Genomic DNA, 23,459 nt, shown 5'->3' with positions numbered 1-23,459 from the left:
GTACGAACGTTGGATCGACAGTCGAAATCGTATAGCCACGTATCTAACAATATTTCACTTTAAATTATTCATTTAAATATTGTAAAAGCCATTAGTATACTGGTAGGTGCTATTGTAATATTGAAATTAAAAGTCGTACACATACGTATGTTACAAAGAGATGCTGTTACGCTGAATTGCCATCGAGGCGGCCACTAAGCGCAGATAACACGTTATCAGCGATAGCCTTGCCGAGGTGATTCTGTGAAGCCACAGAACTATTGCGCACGTACTATTATAGCTCGCTCGTGTATGCCGCAATTTTCTTCGCTGCTTCTGCTATGCGTCCCTTACACTAGACACGTAAGTCTTTGGCAGGTTACCAACACTCAAAGAACGTTGCAAAAATCTAATTCGTACAACAACGATCACGTCTTAAAAATGACCGAAAACCATCGCTATCATAACTGAAGTCTGTAGTTGGGCACACCTAAAGACCAATGGTGTGTGGGAGTAATGTAGTTTTGCATTGCATGCTCGTTTTTATTGCGTATTTGGCAGCGTGGTGTGTGTGTGTGTGTGTGGTTGGTCGTTATCGTCGACGTCCGAGCGTCGCGATGTTTTCATTTTCACCACACAATTATCACCGCTGGCAGTGGTCGCGTGCAGCGTGCGTCACTGAAACGTAAAGAGGTCGGTCGTGTCCGCGCGAGCGCCAGCCGCCACCCGACAGCCGACAGCCGACAATGAAGAGCGGCGCGTAGTGCCACTGCTATATCGAATATGCTCGACAATCCGTATGTATACGGATACATACTTTGTACGTCTCTCTGACATTTCATATGCATGACATGATTGCTTCATCTTCTTTATACTAGAGATACTACTAGTATTTCTATGGTTTTTATTTCGAATTGGAAAAAGTAAATCGAAGTTGATACTGGTTATGTAACTTAGCTATATGATAGGAAGCACGTTAAGTACCTACACGCGTTCGCTCTGTCGAGTCCGCATCCATGTCGACAAATCGGTGCGGCGCAGCGGGCGTCGCACTCACTGCCGCCGCCGCTCGCCGCCGGTGACCTCACCACGCACCACCTAAATATGACCTAAGCGCGCTTTGACTATTGTTTTATTTTCAACTTCAGTTCAGTGCTGCTTTGTTATACGGCGTTGATTCCAGCTACCGAGCTCATGCAAAAAGCTTTCAATGCTGTATTAGAATGTCAAGGACGTTTATTAGTACGACAAGTAAGACATAAATCATCAAATCAAAACAAATAAAAATTATATGAGAAGCGCCTTTGCGTCCTTTACATTAAATTTTATGATTTATTGCTGCACTGCAGATTTTAAAATCGTAATTAATAGTAAAAAAATTGTTTTTGCTGGTGCGTCATTGTAACCGAATGCAAGTGGTAAAGCTATGGCACAGTTGGTGCGCGGCGCGGTGCGGCAGCGTGGTGGCGCAGCGACCGCGAGGCCACGCACCACCTGACTCGAGACCAGCTGGCCGCCGGCTGCTTGCGCCTGCGCACAACAAAACCCGTTTTAAGCAAGCAAACGTTACAATATGGCGGACCGCCATTGCTTTATATAAAAAACGACGATATTCTAATGTAACCTTTACCATGGGCAGGATTTATATCATCGAAGCTTGAATTATACTATATAAACGAGTATAATTAGGTGTTGTACACGGTCGCCACTGCGAGAGTGGACCGCGTGACTGCTCTTTGTCGTGTCGTGAAGCGAACGTCCTTTGCTACGTCCGTATTTTTCCGCTCTTGCTGAGCCGGCGACGTCGGCTTCGGAGTTGTTTACTCGTCTTGTTCGTAGTTAGTACTTGTATAGTTATAGTTAATGTGGCGTTGTACTGTCGGCGGCGACGGCGCTCGGAACTCGAGGCGGTGCCTTCGTCGCACGACCCTGATAATTTGCCGCGCTTATGTTACTTCAACGGCTTCTTGCGACACGTCGCAGCCGCTTTCCTGGGTTTCTTCGACTCACACATGCGCGGCGTAGGTAAAATGAACAACATATACATTCGTGTGTTACTGTACACATCAGCGAGTGTTACTGCCCTAGTGCGCAGTTTCTCTATCATTTTCACCGCTGTTTCAACTTGAATCTATTTACTGCCTTTACTAGGTGAAGTACTTTTTTATTAAATAAAAAGATAAACATGAGATGTCTGTGGTAATTTTACCACTAGATTTCTAGTTGATTGCTAAATTCCCAAATGTTTAATAAATCATTCTTTACTGAATCATCTTATCTCAACTCAACTCAACAGTCAATAACAAGTTTTCGTGTTTCATCTAAACTAAATCTAAAAGTATTATTTAGATACATATTATTATGATAAATGTAATTCTTAACATTTTCTCGGAGTCTTTATGTTAATCTAATCAGAAGCAAACGATTAGCCTCACTCCAACTGGTACACGTATCTCAGTTTTTAATGTTTCTCACCAGCAATTGGTGACGTAAGACATTGTGTGGGACTGCCTTATCTATTTACACATAATTTGAAATAAGTAGCCAGATTGTTGACCACCTCGATGTAACACCAACGTCTTCCAACATAAATATGTTTACATGTCGTAATTTGTTTCAAAACAATGTGATACGAAGCTGTTTAATGAACCGTCTTTACAATATTAAAATGCCTCTGAACAATACAAAATTTGTATATAAAACAAAAATTCAAATATTAACGAGTAGAAATTAATAATGTATTTAGAGAGTTTAGGCCATTTTTTTTTAGAAAATAAACATTTTCGTAACAATTGAGTTTAAATACAGCTATTTTAGATCACAAGTTTCATTAGCAATTCACCAAATATCTTTGCAGTTTTTTTTGTAATTTAGCAATTGTGTTGTCACGTTTCTTAACATTATGAACGTAATTAGCTGTCCACCACATTATAGTATCACAATATGCCACAATTAATAATTTTTGAACTCGGCACGTGCGCTCATAACTTTAATACAAGATAGTACGTCTCGTTAGCCCAGTTATTTCAAACTGGGACGCGACAATGTTTGCCTCCTTTGCTGGCGGGCAAAGTACTGGCTGGAGTACTCTGAGCGACCCGAAGACAAGAGTTACCATAGCACGTAAATGTTATCCTAGGAAAAAAAAGTAAATCGAGTGACGTAGACTAGTGTAACAATTGGATCTTTTTCTTATGCATCGAGTTAATCTTCAAATGTCTTTATAATGTAACAGTTGTAACAATGTAAAAGCAATGCCGCTTCTGTATAATTATAGTCACAAATTAATAATAGTCGTGAAAGTTTATATTTGATAGAATTTTATCATGTTTTAAGAAGAATATTTTTATAACCACTGTCCCTTTAAACATCGATCGACTACGTATCAGCAGTGATATTAAACATTCACCCTCTATGGTTGGAAATTGTTCTGACCGCTCGGTGATAAACTCCCCTACGTATCACATTTGTGACGCGAAAATCTCGGAAGGCGTAAACCAATTTGGTTTCTCTATACGACTTCAATACACGACTAAATCGCAGTGGATACGGTACTTACCGGAGGTTTTGATCATAAACAAAAGTACATGTGCCTTTAAAGTAATTGTCCAAAATGTGAAATTAGTAGCTATATATGCGATTAAAATTTATAAGAGCATAACAATAATTATAATTAATGGAAAATTTTATGGTCCATCACTTTAATACCAGTTTTATACCTTTGTGATAATCTTTACTGTAAGCGAGTTTTGTTGGTGTAATAATGATAGGTATTTTGTAATTGTCCGAGCACTTGCCTCTTGGTTATTTCAAGTGGCAGCTTCTTTAAGACGATAAGATGACACATTAAGCTTCTTGTCCCATATAACACGTGAACTGTTACGAGAAATAGTCTAGTCCTAGTCTTACGCCACTATATACATTTGGTTAAAGTATAACAAATGGTCTATACTACATTCTGAGGTTTCAATCATCATAAAGTTATACATGTAACTTAATGATCACAAAGTTTTACCAAATTCTTTGTAAATCGTCTTTTGACTTTTGGAATTTGTGTTCACGACTGACGCCTCAAGTGAATTTGTCTTTGCAGTCGTTATAGTCATATCGAATCAACGAGAACACAGTGTCATTCTAGTAATCGTAATTATTATTAATTGATCTAGTGTTGAAAACATTTTAATGTTCCTGCTAATGTTCCTTCGATAGCAAAGGACGAGATATGAAGATCACATAATTTCCAATCGGTCCTGTAGCCAATAACAAGTTGACTCATAATGTAAATCAAAGCGTCAACAAGTTATTAGACAAACAAGTCGCCGCAGCGCTCGTGCAGGCCGGCCGCGTCGCGTCGGCCGACACTGGCGTCCGTGACATCTAATCGAGCGCAGCACCTCTGCTATCTGCTGCTTTGATAAGACACATTATCAGCAGGCGGGATGGTCGGCAGAGCTGCGGCGGCGGCGTGCGCGGCCGGCGGGGGCCGGGGGCACGGGCGCGCTGCGGTGCGCGGCCGGGGGAGCGGGTCGCGGGGACGCTGGCACACACACACAACGCTAGGCCCCACGCACGCCGACACGCGCGCTGCCGACACGACGCCCGCGCCCGAGGAGCGTCACCGCTTTATCATAGCAGCCATCTTTAAACGAGCGCGGCTCACGCCACTCGGTAGGAATTCCACGCGAGCGCCCGTCGCCGCGGCGGCCCTCGCCGGTCGCTGGCTGCACTCCTTTCATTGTTTGACGCGCCGAGAGCCGTTTAGCGGCCACCTTCTTCAAGGTTATGATAATTACCCGTCCGACCGGTGACATGGCAGCGGACGAGAATCGACGCACTGTATCACACCTACATAGATAGTTGACGGTCGTGAGCCGCCGATGACTCTTTGGCGTTTCAGTTATGAAAATAACGACTGTACTCATTATTGTCGCGCACGTCGACATTATACAGCTCTTCATAGGCAGAGGCAATGTTAACTATTAGTATATAAACTTACTTTAGCAGTCTATGATTCCACTCAGTATAACTGAAAAATATGCATAAAATTTAATATTTTGTTTTTCAAAAATATGTTAAAATATCTATTAGATCGTTGCCCGCTCTATACTTAGAGTCGATTAATATTCCGGATGAGGTTTCCTAGCGGCTACCACTCGCAGCTTATCGATCCTGGGAGCCGGAGGGAAGCGTGGGTCGGCATCCCGTCGCCTTCGTCTCGGTGGCGTCGGCGGCCGCGGCGTCGCTTCCCTAAATTCCAGGCCGGAGGCTGTCGGGCGGGTGATAAAGGAAAACTGCCTACGTAGTCGGCCCCAAGCGGGTACCCGGACGACGGCGGGCGCGGCGCGGTGTGGCGCGGTGCGGCATGAGGCTGAGCCGTGTTGTCGCGTGTCTATATATAGCACGTGTTGGTCGGCGCTGCGACCGCGCCCGCCGGCACCGCCACGCCACCGCCGCACTCCGACGACGCCCGACGAAAGGTCAATTGGCGCGCAAATTATTTACGTCGCAAAATCCGCAACGACGCTGCAGCCGCTGCCATGCTGCCCACCTGAAATATTATAAAGCCCTCATGGGTCCATCAATTTGAGTTTCCTGTACTTTAGACTTAGGTATAATATTGTGTCGCCGTGCGTTGATATTAGACATAGATAGATTGATAGCTTTCGTCTGTCAGTTAACGGTAGGTTAAACAGCATCGGTATCTACAATAATAATGTTGCCTGAAGATTATTTGAAACAAAGACGGCAATATGCCTATACAACTATACATACATGCGTGTACGTGGTGAATTGATTACGGCGCCGCGCCGGTGTGAGGCACTGCAGCTAACGGCTCTGATAACGTCGTCTGACGGCGGACGCAGTCGAACATCACAATTATTTGAGTGAAAATTTGCTTAACGTTGATATCGGATACGAACTTGTTTCGTTGCAAGAAATGGTCGTGTTTTGCGGAGGCCGAGGCAAGGTGAGCGTCACCCGCCGCTTCCCGCCTCCGCCGCCCGCCACCGCACACCGCGCAGTCGGAGCAATCGTGCTAGTCATGCTCGCCATGCCTGCGTCCTCAACGCCCGCCTCCTAACATCAGCGAATGACGGTTCTTATACCTACCCCTTTTACAGTATAACTAACTATTGGTGTTCCTTGATAGCGACGAAGACAAATGTCTAAACTATTCCTTACGAATAGTTTCGCCTGCGTAACGAGTCACAGGCCGCTGCGTACCTCCAAACAATACAGACAATGATGTTGACTCAGTGCAGATGTCCGCCGCACCGGCTACGCCGCGCCGCGGTTAATTCGTGCTAGAGTACATAGGTACTTGGCAATAATTCGTATCGAGTGATGCTTTGTTTGTTAATAACGTTACCTATACGAACTGTGTGTTCTGTCGATACGTTTATGATGTAAATCCATATAAGAATATGTATGCATAACAAAATTACAATATTTTTTTATTGCTTTCGACAAAGATAATTTTAACTTTTGACTCTGTTATAATTATTCTTTATGTTCTCGTCTATTATATGTCTCCATTCCTCGATGGTATGGTAGTAATTATTAGAATAATATTAGTTTGTAACAAATGTATAGTTCACAAAATAGTAAAGCGGCTCCAAAACGAAAGCAAAAGTAATGATCGTATCCAAATGACTCGATATGCGCGATGCAGACGCGATTCGATGGGAGTCCGACTTGAAGGAGGCGAGAGTGAAAGGACACTGAATTTTAAAGTAGGTAAATACAATTTTGTCGTACGACTTTACGAAGTTTTATGCACAATTCAAGTTCTATGTGATGTATCTCGATGTAATGTATTTTAAGTATGTATTTATTAATTTAGTTTCTCATCCTCAACATCTTGTCATTTAAAGACTGCATCAGTATTCCCATTAAAAATTAGATTAGTAAAAAATCGCTAGAATCGTACGACCTTGATCTTCATACTATGTTTATGTTCAAAATTAAAACTATACCACCTGCTAAAATCATCGGGTTAAATAATTTGCACATATTTAGGTATTTCCCGTTTCGCCGATAGACTATGGATTCGATCGGTCCAACAGGACCACATATTTAAGTAATGTACATATGTATTCTATACTCTATATTTAGATGAGTGTAGTGTAAACTTTTACTCAATACCCATTAAAGTAACTTTGTAATTAATCTATCCATATAAATAACCTTAATTTTAAGGTCAATGCAGACTTGCAGAAGCCACGAAACGCGTTGCTTTTGTACTGCATCGACGTATTTGTCCTCCACGTACAGTGCAGAACAAGGCAAAACAAACTCTTTCCTGTTATTTGAAACGTGGCAAGGTATCATATCGCGAACGGTGAACCACGTTCGGCAACTTGCTGCAACTATTTTTACATCGTCGTGACAAACAAGCGCGTCTCGGCGAGTGCGTGCGAGCCGCGGCGTGCCCTCGAGGTGTACGGTGTCGGTGTGCACACGCAGGTAGCCCGCTAGGGCGCACTCGACGTCCCTACATCCCTCCACGCTCTATAAATACCCAGCAGGTGCGGCAGGGTGCGGCACGGCTGCGGGGAGCGGGGAGCGGGGCATCCGCCTCAGCAGCGGCCAGCGGACCTTAGCGGGCCGACGCCATATCGATTGCGAGGGCTCCCCCTGAGGCGCGCCGCCTCCATTGTGCTCCGGGATGCCTTCTCCGTTTCCTGCCTGGTCGGCTCCCCGCCCCGCATCCCGCGCGCCGCACCCCGAGCACCGCACGTCTCACCCCGCGCCTGCCGCGTAACGCAGGATGTCCGACAGCTGGCCCCGACGGCACGGCGCGGCGCTGCTTCACGCCTCGCTTTCCATTTGCTGTCCGACTCGAATATCTTGGATAGTGCAACTAAAATGTACTATGTTTATGGAGGTGTACCGAATAATTATCACAAAATTACATTTGCTAAGAATTTTAGTTCTGATGACTTATTTAATTCGCATCTATCCATTTATTGCATTCGTCTTTTTGTAAAAAAAATATTGATAAATAGATAAAACATAATAAAAAGCATATATTTATCTTCTACTACCTTTTAATAGTAACGCACCGTAGTAACATAAACATAAGTAAAGCAATTTTTACATTTAGTAAATATTTTATAGGATAAGAAGGGTCGCTTTGGTCGTACCTAGTACCAACGCTATGTTTATATGTAGCATTACTTGCAGCTCTGCCGCGGCGGACATGTGGGTCAACGCTCAACGTTACTCTGTAGTCACTAATCTGTATAAAATATAGTGAGGGACTCTCGAGATACCTCGTCTGTCGGTAGATGTGTATAAGACGACTACTGCGGACTCGGCCACGGGCCCCATATATCGGTTGGATATTTCTAACAAATGTTTGTTATAATTATATTAACGACAAGATTTAAATACCACGCGATATCTATATATATAAAAGAAAGTTGTATTAGTTACACCATTTATAACTCAAGAACGGCTGAATCGATTTGACTGAAAATTGGTGTGCAGGTAGCTTAGAACCAGGAATAGGACATAGGATAATTTTTACCCCGTTTTCTATTTTTTTTTTTATTCCGCGCGGACGGAGTCGCGGGTAAAAGCTAGTTTTTTATAAAGTTGTTAAGTTATTGCTAATTGCAAACTTATTGAGTCATGTTTATGTGCCATCAATTTCATTGCTAAATAGTATAACTTTAAAGGAACGATCGCTAAATTTTTAACATAACATAATTTAAAGTGTACTGGGATGACAAGATTGTTATCATGGTCTGCATTGACAAGATTGTGATGTTTATTAAAATTACCATGCGGTGGTTGTTGAAGATAAGTAAGATCACATAAACCTGCAACTCTCAGGAAAAATAAACATAAAGCATTGTAAACCCACCGTTCACGCTTGCGTCATTGCTGACTGTTGTCTGGTTTGATATAATTTCCAATTAAGGAAATATGAATCAAAAAAGCTGATATTTGAAAAAGTATAAAAGCTTAGTAAAACAACCTTAAAGATATATATAATTAATTTATATATTTTACTAATATTATAAATGCGAATATTTGGATGGGTGGATGGAAGTTTTTATAAGGTATCTCCGAAACGGCTACATGGATCTTAAGGAAATTTGGCGTAGATGTAGAACATAGCCTGTTAATCTGAAATAGGCTATTTATTATTATTATTTTTTTCGGCGTGGAAGTAGTCGCGGGCGATAGCTAGTTTTAGAATAGTAACAATACGGAATCTTCTCCATAATGTTTTGATCACAAATGGATGCTTTTAATAATAAATTAGTGACGTCACTAGTGCTTTTGAGCGTTCTTTAGCGATAACCTAAAGAGTTTCCGAATCGTGGAGTACTAATTATACTGTCAAATTAGGTATGTTTCACATTATAAGCAGCGACAGGCTACGATGAGACTTTAAAATGTTGCATAAAGTTATATTATAATCACTGTAAAACTTGTCATTAGATATCGGTAATATGTTTTTTAATAATGACTAGGAGGATATAGTTGAATATTATTTTGATACATATAACAATGTAGTGGATGTTTATTCGAATGTTTTAGATTCGATTCTAAACAGGCTTAGCTTAATGTCTGTTTTATATTGAATATGTTTAGTGGTAGTAAACTTCTAGAAAATATATACTATACTAGCTGTCGCCCGCGACTCCGTCCGCGCGCAGTTAAAAAAAAATGAAAAATAGATGTTGGCCGATTCTCAGACCTACTGAATACGCTCACAAAATTTCATGAGAATCGGTCAAGCCGTTTCGGAGGAGTACGGGAACGAAAACTGTGACACGAGAATTTTATATATTAGATAAAGAGATTCAATTTTATCATATAGGATGTTCAAGGTATCTTGAAGTCTTTATTTCTTTGTCTTTGAGCGACCCGCATGACTCAGCAACCACAGTGTTTTATTGTAAAGACTATGGCTCCGTGTTCGATTCCTAGAGGAAACGTTAAATCATATTATTTTCCTTATTTTTTTTTCCTACTTTATACTTTAGCCATTCTATTGAAAGAAAATTTATCTGTATAATAATAATTATGTTTTGCGTAATTTGTAAAACATAGGTTTACTTTCCGAACGCATAAGTTTTGTAGGCATGTAAAATGATTATATATTCAGGTTTAAGTCTAGCTAACTTGCAGCGTAATAAGATGCCTAGGATAGGATGAATGTAATAACAACAGCGATAGAATTATGTTTACATAACCTCTACGGGTATTGCTACATGGGAACGCTTCATAGGGGTCAGGCCTTCACGCGCCGAGATTGTCTGAGTGGATTGTTCCGTCTCACCTATTTCAACGACTATAGGCGGTCGAACGTCAGTATTGACTACTCAACACTATGTGTATAGATATCGCTGTTATATATATATATATAGCTTACTAAGTTAATGTTGACACGGATGTAGGTTCGAGTAAATTAGGACGTGGAGACGCAGTACATAAGGAGTACGCACTTATCTCCCCAGGGAGCTTATCTAACCCATCGGTATATTCTGCAATTAGAATGAAACTAAATAAAAATAAATTTGAAGGGTTGAAAAGTTCTACCAATCGTGTTTTTGCATGATCTATTAAGATTCATTTTCATAACATCATAAAATGCCACTTTTCGACATTAAAACATCACAAAAGACATCAACGCTAAGCTAACTAACATTTCTTATTCCACTTGTTATTGCTATTTTTTTACTTAAAAAAATAATCAGATTGTTGTTTTTAATTCTTTTTATCCTAACATGCCGACGTAATAATAACTCGTGTGTTTACATTATGGATGAAATTGAAAAACTACAACGTTAAAACAGAGCTAGGACCAGTCGTCTGCGGTTATGCAACAAAATAATATTCGAGCAGCACAGAGGAGTGGTCTCGTTTGGTCGTAGCCGAGTGGAGGTCGTCCGCCGGCTGTCGGCTCCCCTAACCGCGGCGACGAGGATGAAAAACATAGGAGCACATGACATCGGTCCCTCCGCTCCCGTCCCGCGCCCACGCCACCGCGGCAGCGCCAGCCGTGAGCCGGTGCGACGGCCGCCGCGCGCCGCGCCGCATTCAACCGCCGACGCTCTCGCGCACCACACGCCGCAGCGCCGCTGCCGCGTCCGCCCCGCACCCCGCGCCCCGTGCTCGGCCCCCTCGCGCGCCCCGCGCGCCTCCCACTCTTGTCTCGGCACGTTTAACCGACACCGAGCATTGTTTGTTGCAGCGGAGTATGCTTCAACAGATGTCCTCGTCGCCGGGCGCGCACGTCGGCGAGGTCGCGACTATCTTGCGCCCCTACGAAGGCCGCCTGTGTGGCGACGCGTCCTCCGAAGGCTCCTCGGACGCCGCTGAAGACTTGGAACTACCACAGTGCAAGATAAGAAGGAACTACAGTTGCACCAAGTGCACGTTTTATACACAAAACCCGCGAGCTTATCTTATCCACACTCGTGACGTTCATTTCGTGAAGCTAAAAATTTACGATTGTGCCTTTTGTGTTTACGCCTCCCGACATCACCAAAAACTAGTGCGACATATTAAAATGGTCCATGGCGAGAGCGGCTCCGACAGACACGCGGAGATGGAACCCCCGCCCCCGACGTCGATTGCGGCTACCGCCACCGAGTCATCGGAGAAAGAGGAAGACTTGCTCGAAGAAGTAGAGGAATGCGATGAGGACATGGACGTAGAAGATTGCGGCGACGACCTCATCGAGCGGTTGGAGGTCGATGGTGACGCAGCGATGATCGTCAACGGAACCTCCGACGCTAAAATAAAGGGAAACTTTTTTTCGTGCGACAAATGCAACTACGTGACGCATATAAGAGCGCGATACACGAAACACGTCAAGTACCATTCGATGCCTATGATAAAGTGTACCATATGTGACTTTCGGACGCCATACAAATGGAATTTAGACCGTCATATGAAAAACCACGGCGGCACGGGCAGCTTCTGCTGCTCGATTTGCAACTTTACCGCCGACATTAGACAGAGTCTGACGGTGCACGAGATGAATCACCATACGCCGCCTGTGGGGCAGTTGACGTCGAACCGACGACGCAACCGAGTGGGCGCCAGCGACCTCTGCCTTGCCGAGGAGGCGGCGAGCGGGAGCACGCGCGTCCCCAAGGAGGAGGAAGGGAGCGGCGACTCGCGATCCTCGCACTCGGCCTCGGTGAGTGTCGCCGCCCGGCCGCCCGCCGCCCGGCACCCGGCACCCGGCAGGCCGCACCCGGTGACGTCACGCCGCAGTCCTCCGTGTGCGCCCTGTGCCGTGTTTACATTAAGTCCCTTTTCCAACTCGCATAAAGTCAATGCAATAAGTACCGATGTCGCTTGTGTAACATGTGTTTTAACTTGCAGATAATATTACTAGCTTGTTTTTTTTTTTGTTAAGGACCGGTAGAACAGTTTTATATCAATAATTAACATTTTATAAACAAATAATGCATAAGTAGTTTTGAAAGGCCCAAAAGGTTTTCTTGTTAGCTTGTAAACTATTCAAAGATTTGTCCCTAAAGTTTATCGGCAGTTTTTTTAAAGTTAATAACGTACTGCTACATTTTCCGCACGTATTTTTGTAAGCAGTTTGGATTACTATGTAAAATGTACCCATGTCTTAGATGAGTCAAGTTGATTAGCGGTTACGGTGCTTGCGCGCTGTTGGTCTAAGATTCAATATTAGGTTGGACCGAAATATTTACATTGGCGTAATATATCTACTCATAAACTAGGATATGCACAATTAGTTTGTACATTATTTATATTTTTTATATTGTTGTTTAGTATCTTTTATTTTTATTGATCAAGTTTATTTTGTAGGGTTGATAAATTTGTAGTAAGGGTAGGTAAAACACAAATTTAAGTTTGAAGCTATTTTTAGTAGATACACTATCTTTCATCATCCATGTATCATTAATCCACAAAACATATTAATACTCTAATTAATTATCTAATTGTTAATATCTAACTATTAATCTAACATTTCATGGTGTTGGCTACATTTAATATTGGTACATTTAAATATTTGCGATGAGTTTTATAAATAGATTATAAACTGTTTCTACGTATTAATATATTTTTTGTTATTAAAATGCGATTCATTACCATAGATATTTTAATATCTTTATTTTCATCTAGGCGTTTCGTGATTTAATATACGCGGTGCTGTCCTTTGGGTTTCCATTGCAGAAATACTCGTACAAATGACGTTGTTGACTAAAACTATTTTATTTGATTCTTGTTAGGTTAGGATTAGGTGTTATTATGCGTTCCGTATTAATGTAATGATCATTTTTATTACGTGTTGTAAATTATAAATAATATCTGCCGAGTAATATACAACATTCATCAATTGATTTAAAAGATAAAGCTTAAATCCAAGCGACACAAACATTTCTGGACAGAAAATAATAATGTTACAATCTTTTTAAGTATAGTTAGCGATGACATTAAACTTGGCACTGTGATTTGTGCAAACTTTGGGTTCGATCCCCAGGTACAGTCAGCTTCATAAATATAGTGGCAGTCAAGATATCCAAATATATAGGAACACCTAAAGTGATCAATTATATAAGTACAACCAAAGTTATCAAATTAATTGAAGCATCCACTCTGCTCAAAAACACCGCAGCGTTCACATCGTCATATATATGAGTACATTCAAAGTGCCCATAATTATAGTAACAGACATAGCGTCAATAGTAACGAAGCATCGAAAGTATGCAAAAATATCGTAACATTAGACAAAATTGAACTCTGTCTCTATTCACTTAAGATACACTTTGAAATATACTACTTCTGTTAAATTCATTTGACATTTTATAATCAAAACATTTTTTTGCTATTTACTACAAGTTTACGTACCGCATGACAGATACTAGATAGATAAGCAATATCAAATTTTAATTTGTCACCATATATGCCAGTTTGGCCTAACGGCTTAACTGTTCGCTGTAATACGCAGTTTTGGCGATTCGAATCCCAAACTTTTTTTTACATTTTTTAAGGTTTTTAATTTTGTTATCAAAGAGTTATATAAAATTGAACTTTATCGCAACAATTATTGGTTACAATAGTAGTCGAATACGACATCTTTAAAAATTAAGGAACCACAATATTCCTTGTCCCTTTTTTTAACCGAGTCGTCGGTCGAGTCGTTAGCATGTTTTTTTATTGTTCACGTTTGTTATTGTAAGTTTCGTCATTTAATTCCGCGCGGACTATGTCACTGGCGACATCGAATACGTGTAATAAATCTATGCTTGGAAAATTCTACTGCAACCGGACTGAAGATACCTAACAGTAAGAGAAAAATATTTTGATACAAATTGTCAATTAATTTAACACAATTTGTATACTTTCAAAGTGTATTTCAAGGATATGGATATACGAGTAGAATTCAATTTCAATGACCGTAATGACAAGTGAAAACACTCTCCGCCCACTCGCTTTATTCCGAGATGGCCGAACCTAATCGTTATTAATTTTATATAAATATTTAATACCCCAAAAATAAAATTTTAAAATTGTTTTTGTTAAGTAAAAACATATTCTAAGTACATTACCAGATTTTTCCTTTTCATTAAAAGAAAACAAGCTCTATATGTGATTGATAATATTGAAAAATAAAAACCTTGTAAGCCTGGGATTCGAACCATTAAACTTATGTACTGCGGCGAAAATAGTAAAACACTGAAACTAGCACATATTGTGACAGAGTAAAATTTGATATTACTTACTAGCTTTTGCCCGCGACTTCGTCCGCGCGGAATAAAAAAAATGCTCACAAGATAAAAAGTTCCTATGCCCGTCTCCTAGTTCTAAGCTATCTCCACATCAATTTTCAGCTAAATCAGTTTGACCGATCTTGAGTTATAAACAGTGTAACTAACACGACTTTCTTTTATATATATATAGATTAGGTATCGGTCATGTATCGTCAATTTATAAATTTTAAACTTTATAATAATAAGAAGAAAAATGTTGGGTTGTCCGATAAGTTCGTGCCCATTTTTAAGGGAAGTTTTAAAGGCCCTTAAGTTTTGGAATACGTCTTTTAAATTATATTTGTTCGATTTTATTGCAAAACGTCTTATGTATTTCGGCAAAATTTAAGTGAATCAGTTTTTATAAAACTGATAGAAAAGAACGAATCGTGTCCTACCATTTGTCAAAATATGGCTGAAGTTATCCTCTTTTAGTATGTACTAGCTTTTACCCGCGACTCCGTCCGCGCGGAATAAAATATATAAAACGGGGTAAAAATTATCCTATGTCCGTTTCCTGGTTCTAAGCTACCTGCCCACCAATTTTCAGTCAAATCGATTCAGCCGTTCTTGAGTTATAAATAGTGTAACTAACACGACTTTCTTTTATATATATAGATGTGTTATCTAAACATGTCATATGTTTTCAATAATTGTAATATATTCGGGTCTATTCTAAGCTACCTATTAAAAATCGGAACGAACTTATTAGACAACCTATTATGTTGATACAAAGCGTCAAATGAATTTAACAGAAGTAGTATATTTCAAAGTGTATCTTAAGTGAATAGAGATAGAGTTCAATTTTGTCTAATGTTACGATATTTTTGCATACTTTCGATGCTTCGTTACTATTGACGCTATGTCTGTAACTATAATTATGGGCACTTTGAATGTACTCATATATATGACGACGTGAACGCTTCGATCTTTTTGAGCAGAGTGGATGCTTCAATTAATTTGATGACTTTGGTTGTACTTATATAATTGATCACTTTAGGTGTTCCTATATATTTGGATATCTTGACTGCCACTATATTTATGAAGCTGACTGTACAGTTAACATGTAACATATTTTTCAAGAAAATAAACTAAGTGTCTATGTAATAAAGTGATAAAATCAGTCAATAAATCTATCCTGGCACCATTGGAATGTTATTCTCGTTCAAATATTTTGACTAACAATATTTTTCTTTCTATTTTACAGGAAATGGGTTTACAGTACGCAGAAAGAGAATTGGTCAGTTGCAATAGTGATTCTAATGATGCTTCTGAAACATCCTCGAAGAATGGCTCAAGTCACACACGTGCGGGCCAACATCAAGAATCGGCATTAGAAGATTCTAAGTCACGTAAACAGAGCCGAAAGATACCCAGGCCAATTCCACAACTCATACCACTCAATTCATCAACCCCAAATCAAAATAAAACTACGTCCGGTGAACCGCCAATGAAAAAATTCAAAGAGTCAATATCGAGCGATTCACCAGATTCAAGTAACTCAAATAGATTAGACTGTCTACCGCCAGATGTCACATTCACACCGGTCATCAACAGTCCTCCAGTAAAAGAAACTTCAACTCGAAAGAAACATGAATCATTTTTCGATAAATTAAAAGAAAGATTGCTTACAGAAACAGGAGAAGAAGGGTCTTTAAAATGTAAAAACTGCGGCTTTGAAAGCAAATGTTTATCGGAACATTCAGTCCACGAAAAAACGTGTTCGACTCAAACCAGCCGAACTCCCAGCAATACGTTGATGTCGAGTTTAAGTTCAACGAGATGTCAAAACTGCAGACATAGGTGTAAATCTAGTGCAGATCTATACGTACACATGAAAACTTGCAAGAAAAATGAGGAAGAAGCAAAAGCAATTGCAACGGAAACACAAGACAGCAATGAAGCTGTATGCTCGAGTACAGAGAAAGAAGTCGAGCCACATCCTATGGAGAATGTCGTATTCGTGTGGAATAATATCAATACAGAAACAACTAAATTTGACACACCGCTCGATATTAGTATCAATGATGACTCCACACTTCCAGAACCGCCTCAAAGTTTTGACTCGGAAAATGTTGATGAAAATGAAGGTATGAATCTGTCACCGAGTCAAGCTGTTGGAAAAAAGGTATTCAAATGCCCACACTGTATGTTTTGGGCTTCCACAGCGTCTCGGTTTCACGTACATATTGTAGGACATTTAAATAAGAAACCGTTCGAATGTTCTCAATGTAAATACAAGTCTAATTGGAGATGGGATATAACAAAACATATCAAGCTAAGATCTGCCAGGGATCCTAATCATACAGATGCAAAAGTGCTAATGACAGATGAGACAGGGCGAAGAAATTACAGTAAATACAATAAGTTTTTGGCTATGCCGATATTAAATGAGAATGGAGAGAATGAATTTCATTATATTGAACAGAATACGAATGTGGACGCGTCTTTAGACGTCGACGAAAGTTACAACGACGCAAACGAACTTACAAACACGTCGACAGATATGCAGCCGCTTGATTTACAAACTCAACATGGCGACTATAAATACAGTTTGGACAATAGAAGTGAAGACACGAAGAGACCTAAAAAGACTTTATGGAAATGTAAAAAATGCAATTACAGGTGAGCTACTAAACAACAACGCTGTCTTATTTTTCATTTCTATCAAAAATGTCTATTGAAATCATTATCTACATTTTCAGAGACTCATCCAAAGAAGCTCTGTTGGAACATGTTCGGGAACATTCGAAGGCGTCTTCTTACGGATTAGATGACGCGAAGTCTCAGCAGGGCGCTAGCGGAGCGACCAAGAAACCCGATAATATGACTGACCCCGCCGACTTGGCGTACCGCTGCGGCCATTGCAATCAGCTGTCTAATTGGAAACATGTTATACAGGTATGAATTAAATCACATTATTTACTTTACAAACAATGGGATGAAAGAAGTCTTTTTAACTTGATAGATACTAGATGTCTGTGCCTGGTGACGCAATGTAACAATATTATTTATTAATGTTTATATTAAAATATTAATGTAATATGTGAAAAATTAAGTCATTAAAATTATATTGCATGTGTCCTCTTTGTAATTATTACCTTAAATAAACTATATATTTCTAAAATTATGTAAATCTTATTAAATTTTTATTTAAATCATTTTAGAGTTGTTTGTATTTTTGGAATTTTAATAAAAATACAAAAATTAACACGTGAATTTTCAAATGATTACAGAGGCACTGCAGACTTAAACATGACGGGGTTATAAAAGTGGTTACTACAGTGAAGCCGAAGTTAGAGGGGTCGACCCTGTTAAATGAGTCCGTGTCGGATTCCTGCACCAAGTGTCCTTTCAAAAGCAACGACAAGACGATGCTGATCATACACATGCAACAACACCAGCCGTCGCCTCAGTCCATATTCAAGTGCTACTTCTGTCCATTCTTTGTGAAAGACGAACAAGAGCTGGTCCAACATCTCGTTCTACACGGCATCACCGATCCCGAAGATTACATCGCCAAGGCAATGGGTTGCAAATCACCATTGAATGAACAACAAAGTACACATCAGTCGTCGACCAAGCGACACAAATGCACAGAGTGCCCGTACGAGACCAACAGCAAATCTCAGTTCATGTATCACGAGCAATTCCACCGATTGCCCGCAGATACTCCATACAAATGTCCCGAATGCAACTATAGCGTCTCCAAACGTCACCTTCTCCATCAGCATATGAGGGTTCACGGTATTATGTCGAAAAAAAGTGAATTCGAAGCAGATCTTGAAGCGTCCACTTCGATTTCATATAAGACTGAAAGTAAATCAGACCCCAATCTCGATGAAATTCCCTACGTATGGGTCTCGGCGAAGAACGAATTCCACAAAATGTACAAATGTCGATATTGTTCATACGTTAATACTCAGAAATGTAAAATACCGAATCATGAGAAAATCCATTGCATCGCAAATGCACACAATGAAGTATTAGTGTACAAATGTTTGGATTGTAAATTTACTTGTGATAATTCCGGAAGATTAGCGGATCACTCGAAGACACACGGCGAAATATATGGCCGCATCTATTGTCCCGTCGAGCCTGATATCCCCGATGAAGATCAGATAGCGAAACTGCGTAAGGTAATCGAAGAAGAAAAAATGAATGCCGCTGATGAATTCGTTAAAGAGGAATGTGCAACTCCCGAAAACAAAGTAATAAAAACATTACATTTTTGTCAAAAATGTCCAGCGCGATTCTTCACAGACTCTGAATTAAAAGTCCACGACAAATTCCACGATCTCTCATTTCCAAACAAGTGTAGGAGTTGTGAATTTTCCACACTTCATGACATTGAATTAGCTGCGCATATCTTTGTTCACTCCGATGAATATCACACTAAAACTAAGATGCTTAAGTTTATCCATAACACGGACCCGGCGCATCCTGAACCTAGGCTGGAGCTGGTCCACTGCGCGGCGACTTCAGAAATAAATTGGGTAGTTACCCTCCCCGGTAAAAATTATGACGATATGGACATTTCGCCAAAGAAGTCCCATGACGGGAAGCATATCCCAAAACAGTATCTATGCAAAGAATGTCCAGCAAAATTCTTTAAAACTTCAGCACTGAACTATCATATGAGCTTACATGGAGGCGACGGCGAAAACAAATGCAAAAAATGCAGCTACGCCGTTAAGAATATTGGTAATTTGGCCAAACATGAATTGTTACATGAGACAGATGCTAAGTCGACCTGTGACTATGAATCCGGTGAGGATATGGACTACAAAAATATCCCATTGTCAGGTACTGATCTATTTCAAAGAAAGACTGAGGCTCAAAAAAGAGTTTTAAATGATAAAGATAAGCTCGTCAAGCCTAATGATCATTTTCCACCAGTTCTTCAAGCAGATCCTCAATTTGGCTATCTAATGCATGGTAATCCAGAGTTTATATACCCGACATATTTAAAAAATGGTCGACAAAAAGAGAAGCGATACAAGTGCCATAAATGTCCATCCGCGTTCGAAAAGAGAGAACAATATAAAATTCATTTATCATTGCACGGCTCGAAGCAGCGATACAAGTGCGAACTCTGTGATTACTCTGTCAAGTATTATGCTAATTATGTTCAACATATGAGAAAGCATCAAAAGAACGATGAAGCTGTCGCTGAAAGAAGAAAAGGTAGCAATGGATTCCTTGAATCTGAAGAGCCTACAGAACACAAAAAAGATGAGAGCACAGAGAACATCAAATTGGCGATCAAAACCATGCCAAAAGGTATACCAAAAAGTGATTTCCAACAATTCTCGATAAGTGATCAACAAACACTTAGACTTCTGCAACGGAGATGCGCTTTAAATAATTCCATAAATGATACAAACAAAACTGACGCTACGCCAACCAAGGATCGCAAATTACATCCATGTTTCTTATGTCCCTATACAAACCAGCGTCAGGATGCCTTGGGTAACCATTTCAGAAGACATGATAAAAATGACAACTTTAATAATGGCAACCATAAATGTTCTTTTTGTGATTTAGCCGTTGTTCAGTCGCATTTCTTAAGGGACCATTTGAAAACTCATTTCAACTACCAGAAAAATCTTACGCCCGAATGTTATGTCGCCAATGAAGATGTGAAGTTTACAATAACAAAATTAGACGAAGAAGAAAGTGTCGCTGATCTCAAATTAGATATACAAAGCAAAGTAGATATATGTAATGATGAAAAAATATTTGTAAAAATAAAAACAGGAGAATTATTGGTAGGATAAAATTAGATAATATGACTTAAAAAAATCGAGCAGCATTTAGGTTACAAATTAGGAATAAGACCAATATTATATATGGGAAAAAATAGATCCTCGTGAGCCAAAAAAAAAATTATTGATATTCACCAAAGTGTAGCTTGCCATATTAGATAATAGAAATTCTGGATAATATGAAAACTTTATCATTGTTCAATTTAAGACGTTAACAAATTTAATACATTGACCAATGTGCCTGCTAATTGTTGACTGTATAAGTCTAAATGACTACATAACAAATTACATTTACATTGCAATATTTATATTCAAGTATTTGTAAGATGTCAAACAGAACCATACCTTTTGAGATTTTAGAATTGAAAGTGTTTGTAGCTTTGTGATATATATTTATATGTTCTTATTGTTAATAAATACATGTAGTTATTATTGATAGGATTGTTTGGGGGTGATATAAAAATTTATTATTTAGTCTGATATAACCACCAATGTATATGGCAAAAATAAAATTGTAGTAAGTACTAGAATTTTATTTTTTCCTTGATTTCTTGACATAATTGTGGTAATTTCACAGACAACAAACATTGTGTAATACACTGAGATTGTTGGATTTGTCTCATCAAAATGTAGACAATAATCTCACAACGTAAATATAAAAATATTAGCAATTTTGATATTTTGAGTATAAAAATAGGAGATATATTCCTAAACTATATGTCCAGAATTACTTAAATCTTTATTGTAAAAATATAGCTTATAAGACTTTGGTAAGAAATATGCCAGTTTATGATATACATATATGTTTATTCCTGTCCTAAAGGACTCATTCCTGTTATTGTAAATAAGTGAAATAATAGATGAATACATAATTATGATCTGCAATTTAAGTTTTATTATTAGTTGAACCCTATTACTTAAAATTTATAAAATAAAACGTTAAGTTTTAAGCAGATTAATTTATTAAAATTAACTAATAAGTCATTGACTACTGAACATGATTCCAGTCAGTAATAAAGCCAAGTCAATTCACAGTGACAAAACAAAAATACAGATTCCATAGTTATATATATGTATTACAAGAAGTACAGTATTCTATTGTTAAAATATTTGAATACTTCTTATCTAAGTAACTTAAGGATGTCTTAACAGAATTTCCAACGGTTGCCACACTCGTTGCAAAGGACAAAGGTTGTCATGGGCTCATCGGAGCTTCTGGTTTGCAGCTGGTTGTAAGTACAATTCTTCTTTTTGCATTTGCCACATTTGAGCATATCTGTTTTGGTACCCTGTACAGTTGCCAATTGAGCATCATCAATTGCTTCCTTGATGAACTTCTCTCGTAAATTCTTCATCTCATCGCTGGCCATTTCTTCAGGAGTCATCTTAGCTAACCGCGAGGCTGATATTACACCATTGAGAAAATTGGTACGTAATGTCGGATTTTTAGGGTCCTTCAAATTTGCAACTCTTGAACGAACCCTATTTTTATATCTCATATCAGTATTCTTAAATTCAGTATAAATGCACTCCTCTAGCTCTTCTGCCAACTCTTCCGGTGATCCACAAGAATTTGGATTTTCTCCATCTATCTTTAAGGCCTGCGTCAACAGTTCCCGACATTTTAGTCTTACAGCATCAGTTGTATTTGATTGTGGGGGAAATGATGCTGGCAGTTTTCTGTCTTTTTCTCTGTCCTCTTTTTTTTCTTTATCCTTGCTTGAATCTTTTTTAGGCTTTGATGAACTGCCTGAATCTTTAGAAGGTGTATTGGGAGTGGAAAGGAATTTTTTCCAATTTTTAATCAATGTTTTACATAATGAAATCACTTCTTCATCTTTACTTGATTTTCTTAAAGCATTCACAGTCATTCCTATTCTTGTTTTCGTCAACACATCCAAATTTATCGCCATCGTTTGCAGATTTTTTAATAATTCAAGAGCATCTTCTTGTCCCTAAAACAAAAAAGAATTACATTATGGTAAGTAATCAATAAAAGATATTATAAGTTTATTTTAAATAGTAAGATAAATTTATATCAGGTATATAATTCCAACACGAGGATTCGTTCCAATCGTTCGAAATTAAACTAGATATATTTAATCCTTACAGTCTAGACAGAAATCGGTCGAAGTTCTTTTGGTTTCAAATTATCTATAATCAAACTTACAGTGCCGTCCTCTGAAGTCATTTTAGTTAATTTCTTTTGAATTTTCATTACATCCTCTTCGACACTCATTTTTAACAATAATTAGTTATTGTCAACTTCCCGCTAAAATTGTTTAGAACTCAATATGAAAAATATTGTTAATCGACCACCATACCACTAGAAATAGACTAAAAAAGTAACGAAACGTCATTTTACCCGGCTTCGGTTATTACAGATAACTCAAACGTAAAGTCATTTTGTTTTGGGTTGCAAAGTTAAAATTTAAAATTTCAGGTACAAAATTAATTTAAGTTGTAGTCATTTGTTTTTAGGCGTACAAATTTTACATTCGTTGGTGCTATTTTTATTGAAATTAATATAACCATAATTTAGCAAAGTTGGTTTTCTCTCTGTAACTATCAATAGTTATCCAATTATGATAACAGATGTCGCTTTTTATGATGAATATGCGTTGCGAACTCTTAAACCAAACCAAAAAAATACTGACCGTACAAATGCCCATATTTAATTTGTTAAAATACATAAACAAGCCTACGACGTTAGTTTGTTTACATTATAAAAATCTCAAAAAATTTAAAAAATTACCAGTAGTACGCCATCTGATGACACTACTTGTAATTATCTTATTTAAAAATGAGATTTAAAATTCTTTCTAGATAAATTCTTCTACAAAGAACCGACTTTATCACCCTCTTGATAATTTAAAAAAAAAAACTTGAGAGGTGTCAAGGGACTCCCGGATGGAACGAAGTTCTTTCAATTAATTAGTGAAGGAACCAA

At 38.9% G+C, this 23,459-nt stretch overlaps 2 protein-coding genes across 2 annotated transcripts in view; one reads left to right on the top strand and one right to left on the bottom strand.

Annotated features, from left to right (window-relative positions):
* LOC106714255 (zinc finger protein 91) overlaps positions 1-20,846 on the top strand; it is a 28,377-nt gene extending 7,531 nt beyond the window's left edge. Inside the window, exons 2-5 of the mRNA XM_014507238.2 lie at positions 11,195-12,148; positions 15,949-17,366; positions 17,447-17,642; positions 17,978-20,846. Of these exons, the coding sequence (XP_014362724.2) occupies positions 11,201-12,148; positions 15,949-17,366; positions 17,447-17,642; positions 17,978-20,521 (5,106 nt within the window). The 5' untranslated portion in view covers positions 11,195-11,200 and the 3' untranslated portion in view covers positions 20,522-20,846. The remainder of the gene's footprint in view (positions 1-11,194; positions 12,149-15,948; positions 17,367-17,446; positions 17,643-17,977) is intronic.
* Positions 20,847-21,516: 670 nt separating this feature from the next.
* LOC106714233 (transcription elongation factor S-II) lies at positions 21,517-22,874 on the bottom strand. Its single transcript, XM_014507213.2, has 2 exons — positions 22,680-22,874; positions 21,517-22,464 (listed from the first exon to the last, which is right to left on the bottom strand). Exons 1-2 carry the CDS (start codon positions 22,746-22,748, stop codon positions 21,655-21,657), a joined length of 879 nt encoding a protein of 292 aa, XP_014362699.1. The 5' UTR covers positions 22,749-22,874; the 3' UTR covers positions 21,517-21,654.
* Positions 22,875-23,459: the final 585 nt, after the last annotated feature.

This window comes from Papilio machaon, chromosome 1 (assembly GCF_912999745.1).
Source record: "Papilio machaon chromosome 1, ilPapMach1.1, whole genome shotgun sequence".
Classification (NCBI taxonomy): Eukaryota; Metazoa; Arthropoda; class Insecta; order Lepidoptera; family Papilionidae; genus Papilio; species Papilio machaon.
This window is presented reverse-complemented; position numbering and strand designations above follow the sequence as displayed.

What these genes read in the sequence shown, in the direction of transcription:
- LOC106714233 (XM_014507213.2), bottom strand. Translation starts at nt 22,748, where the DNA reads ATGAGTGTCGAAGAGGATGTAATGAAAATTCAAAAGAAATTAACTAAA. An exon ending in TGACTTCAGAGGACGGCACT is followed by an intron (nt 22,465 to 22,679) that starts GTAAGTTTGATT and finishes TTTTTGTTTTAG; the next exon opens with GGACAAGAAGATGCTCTTGA.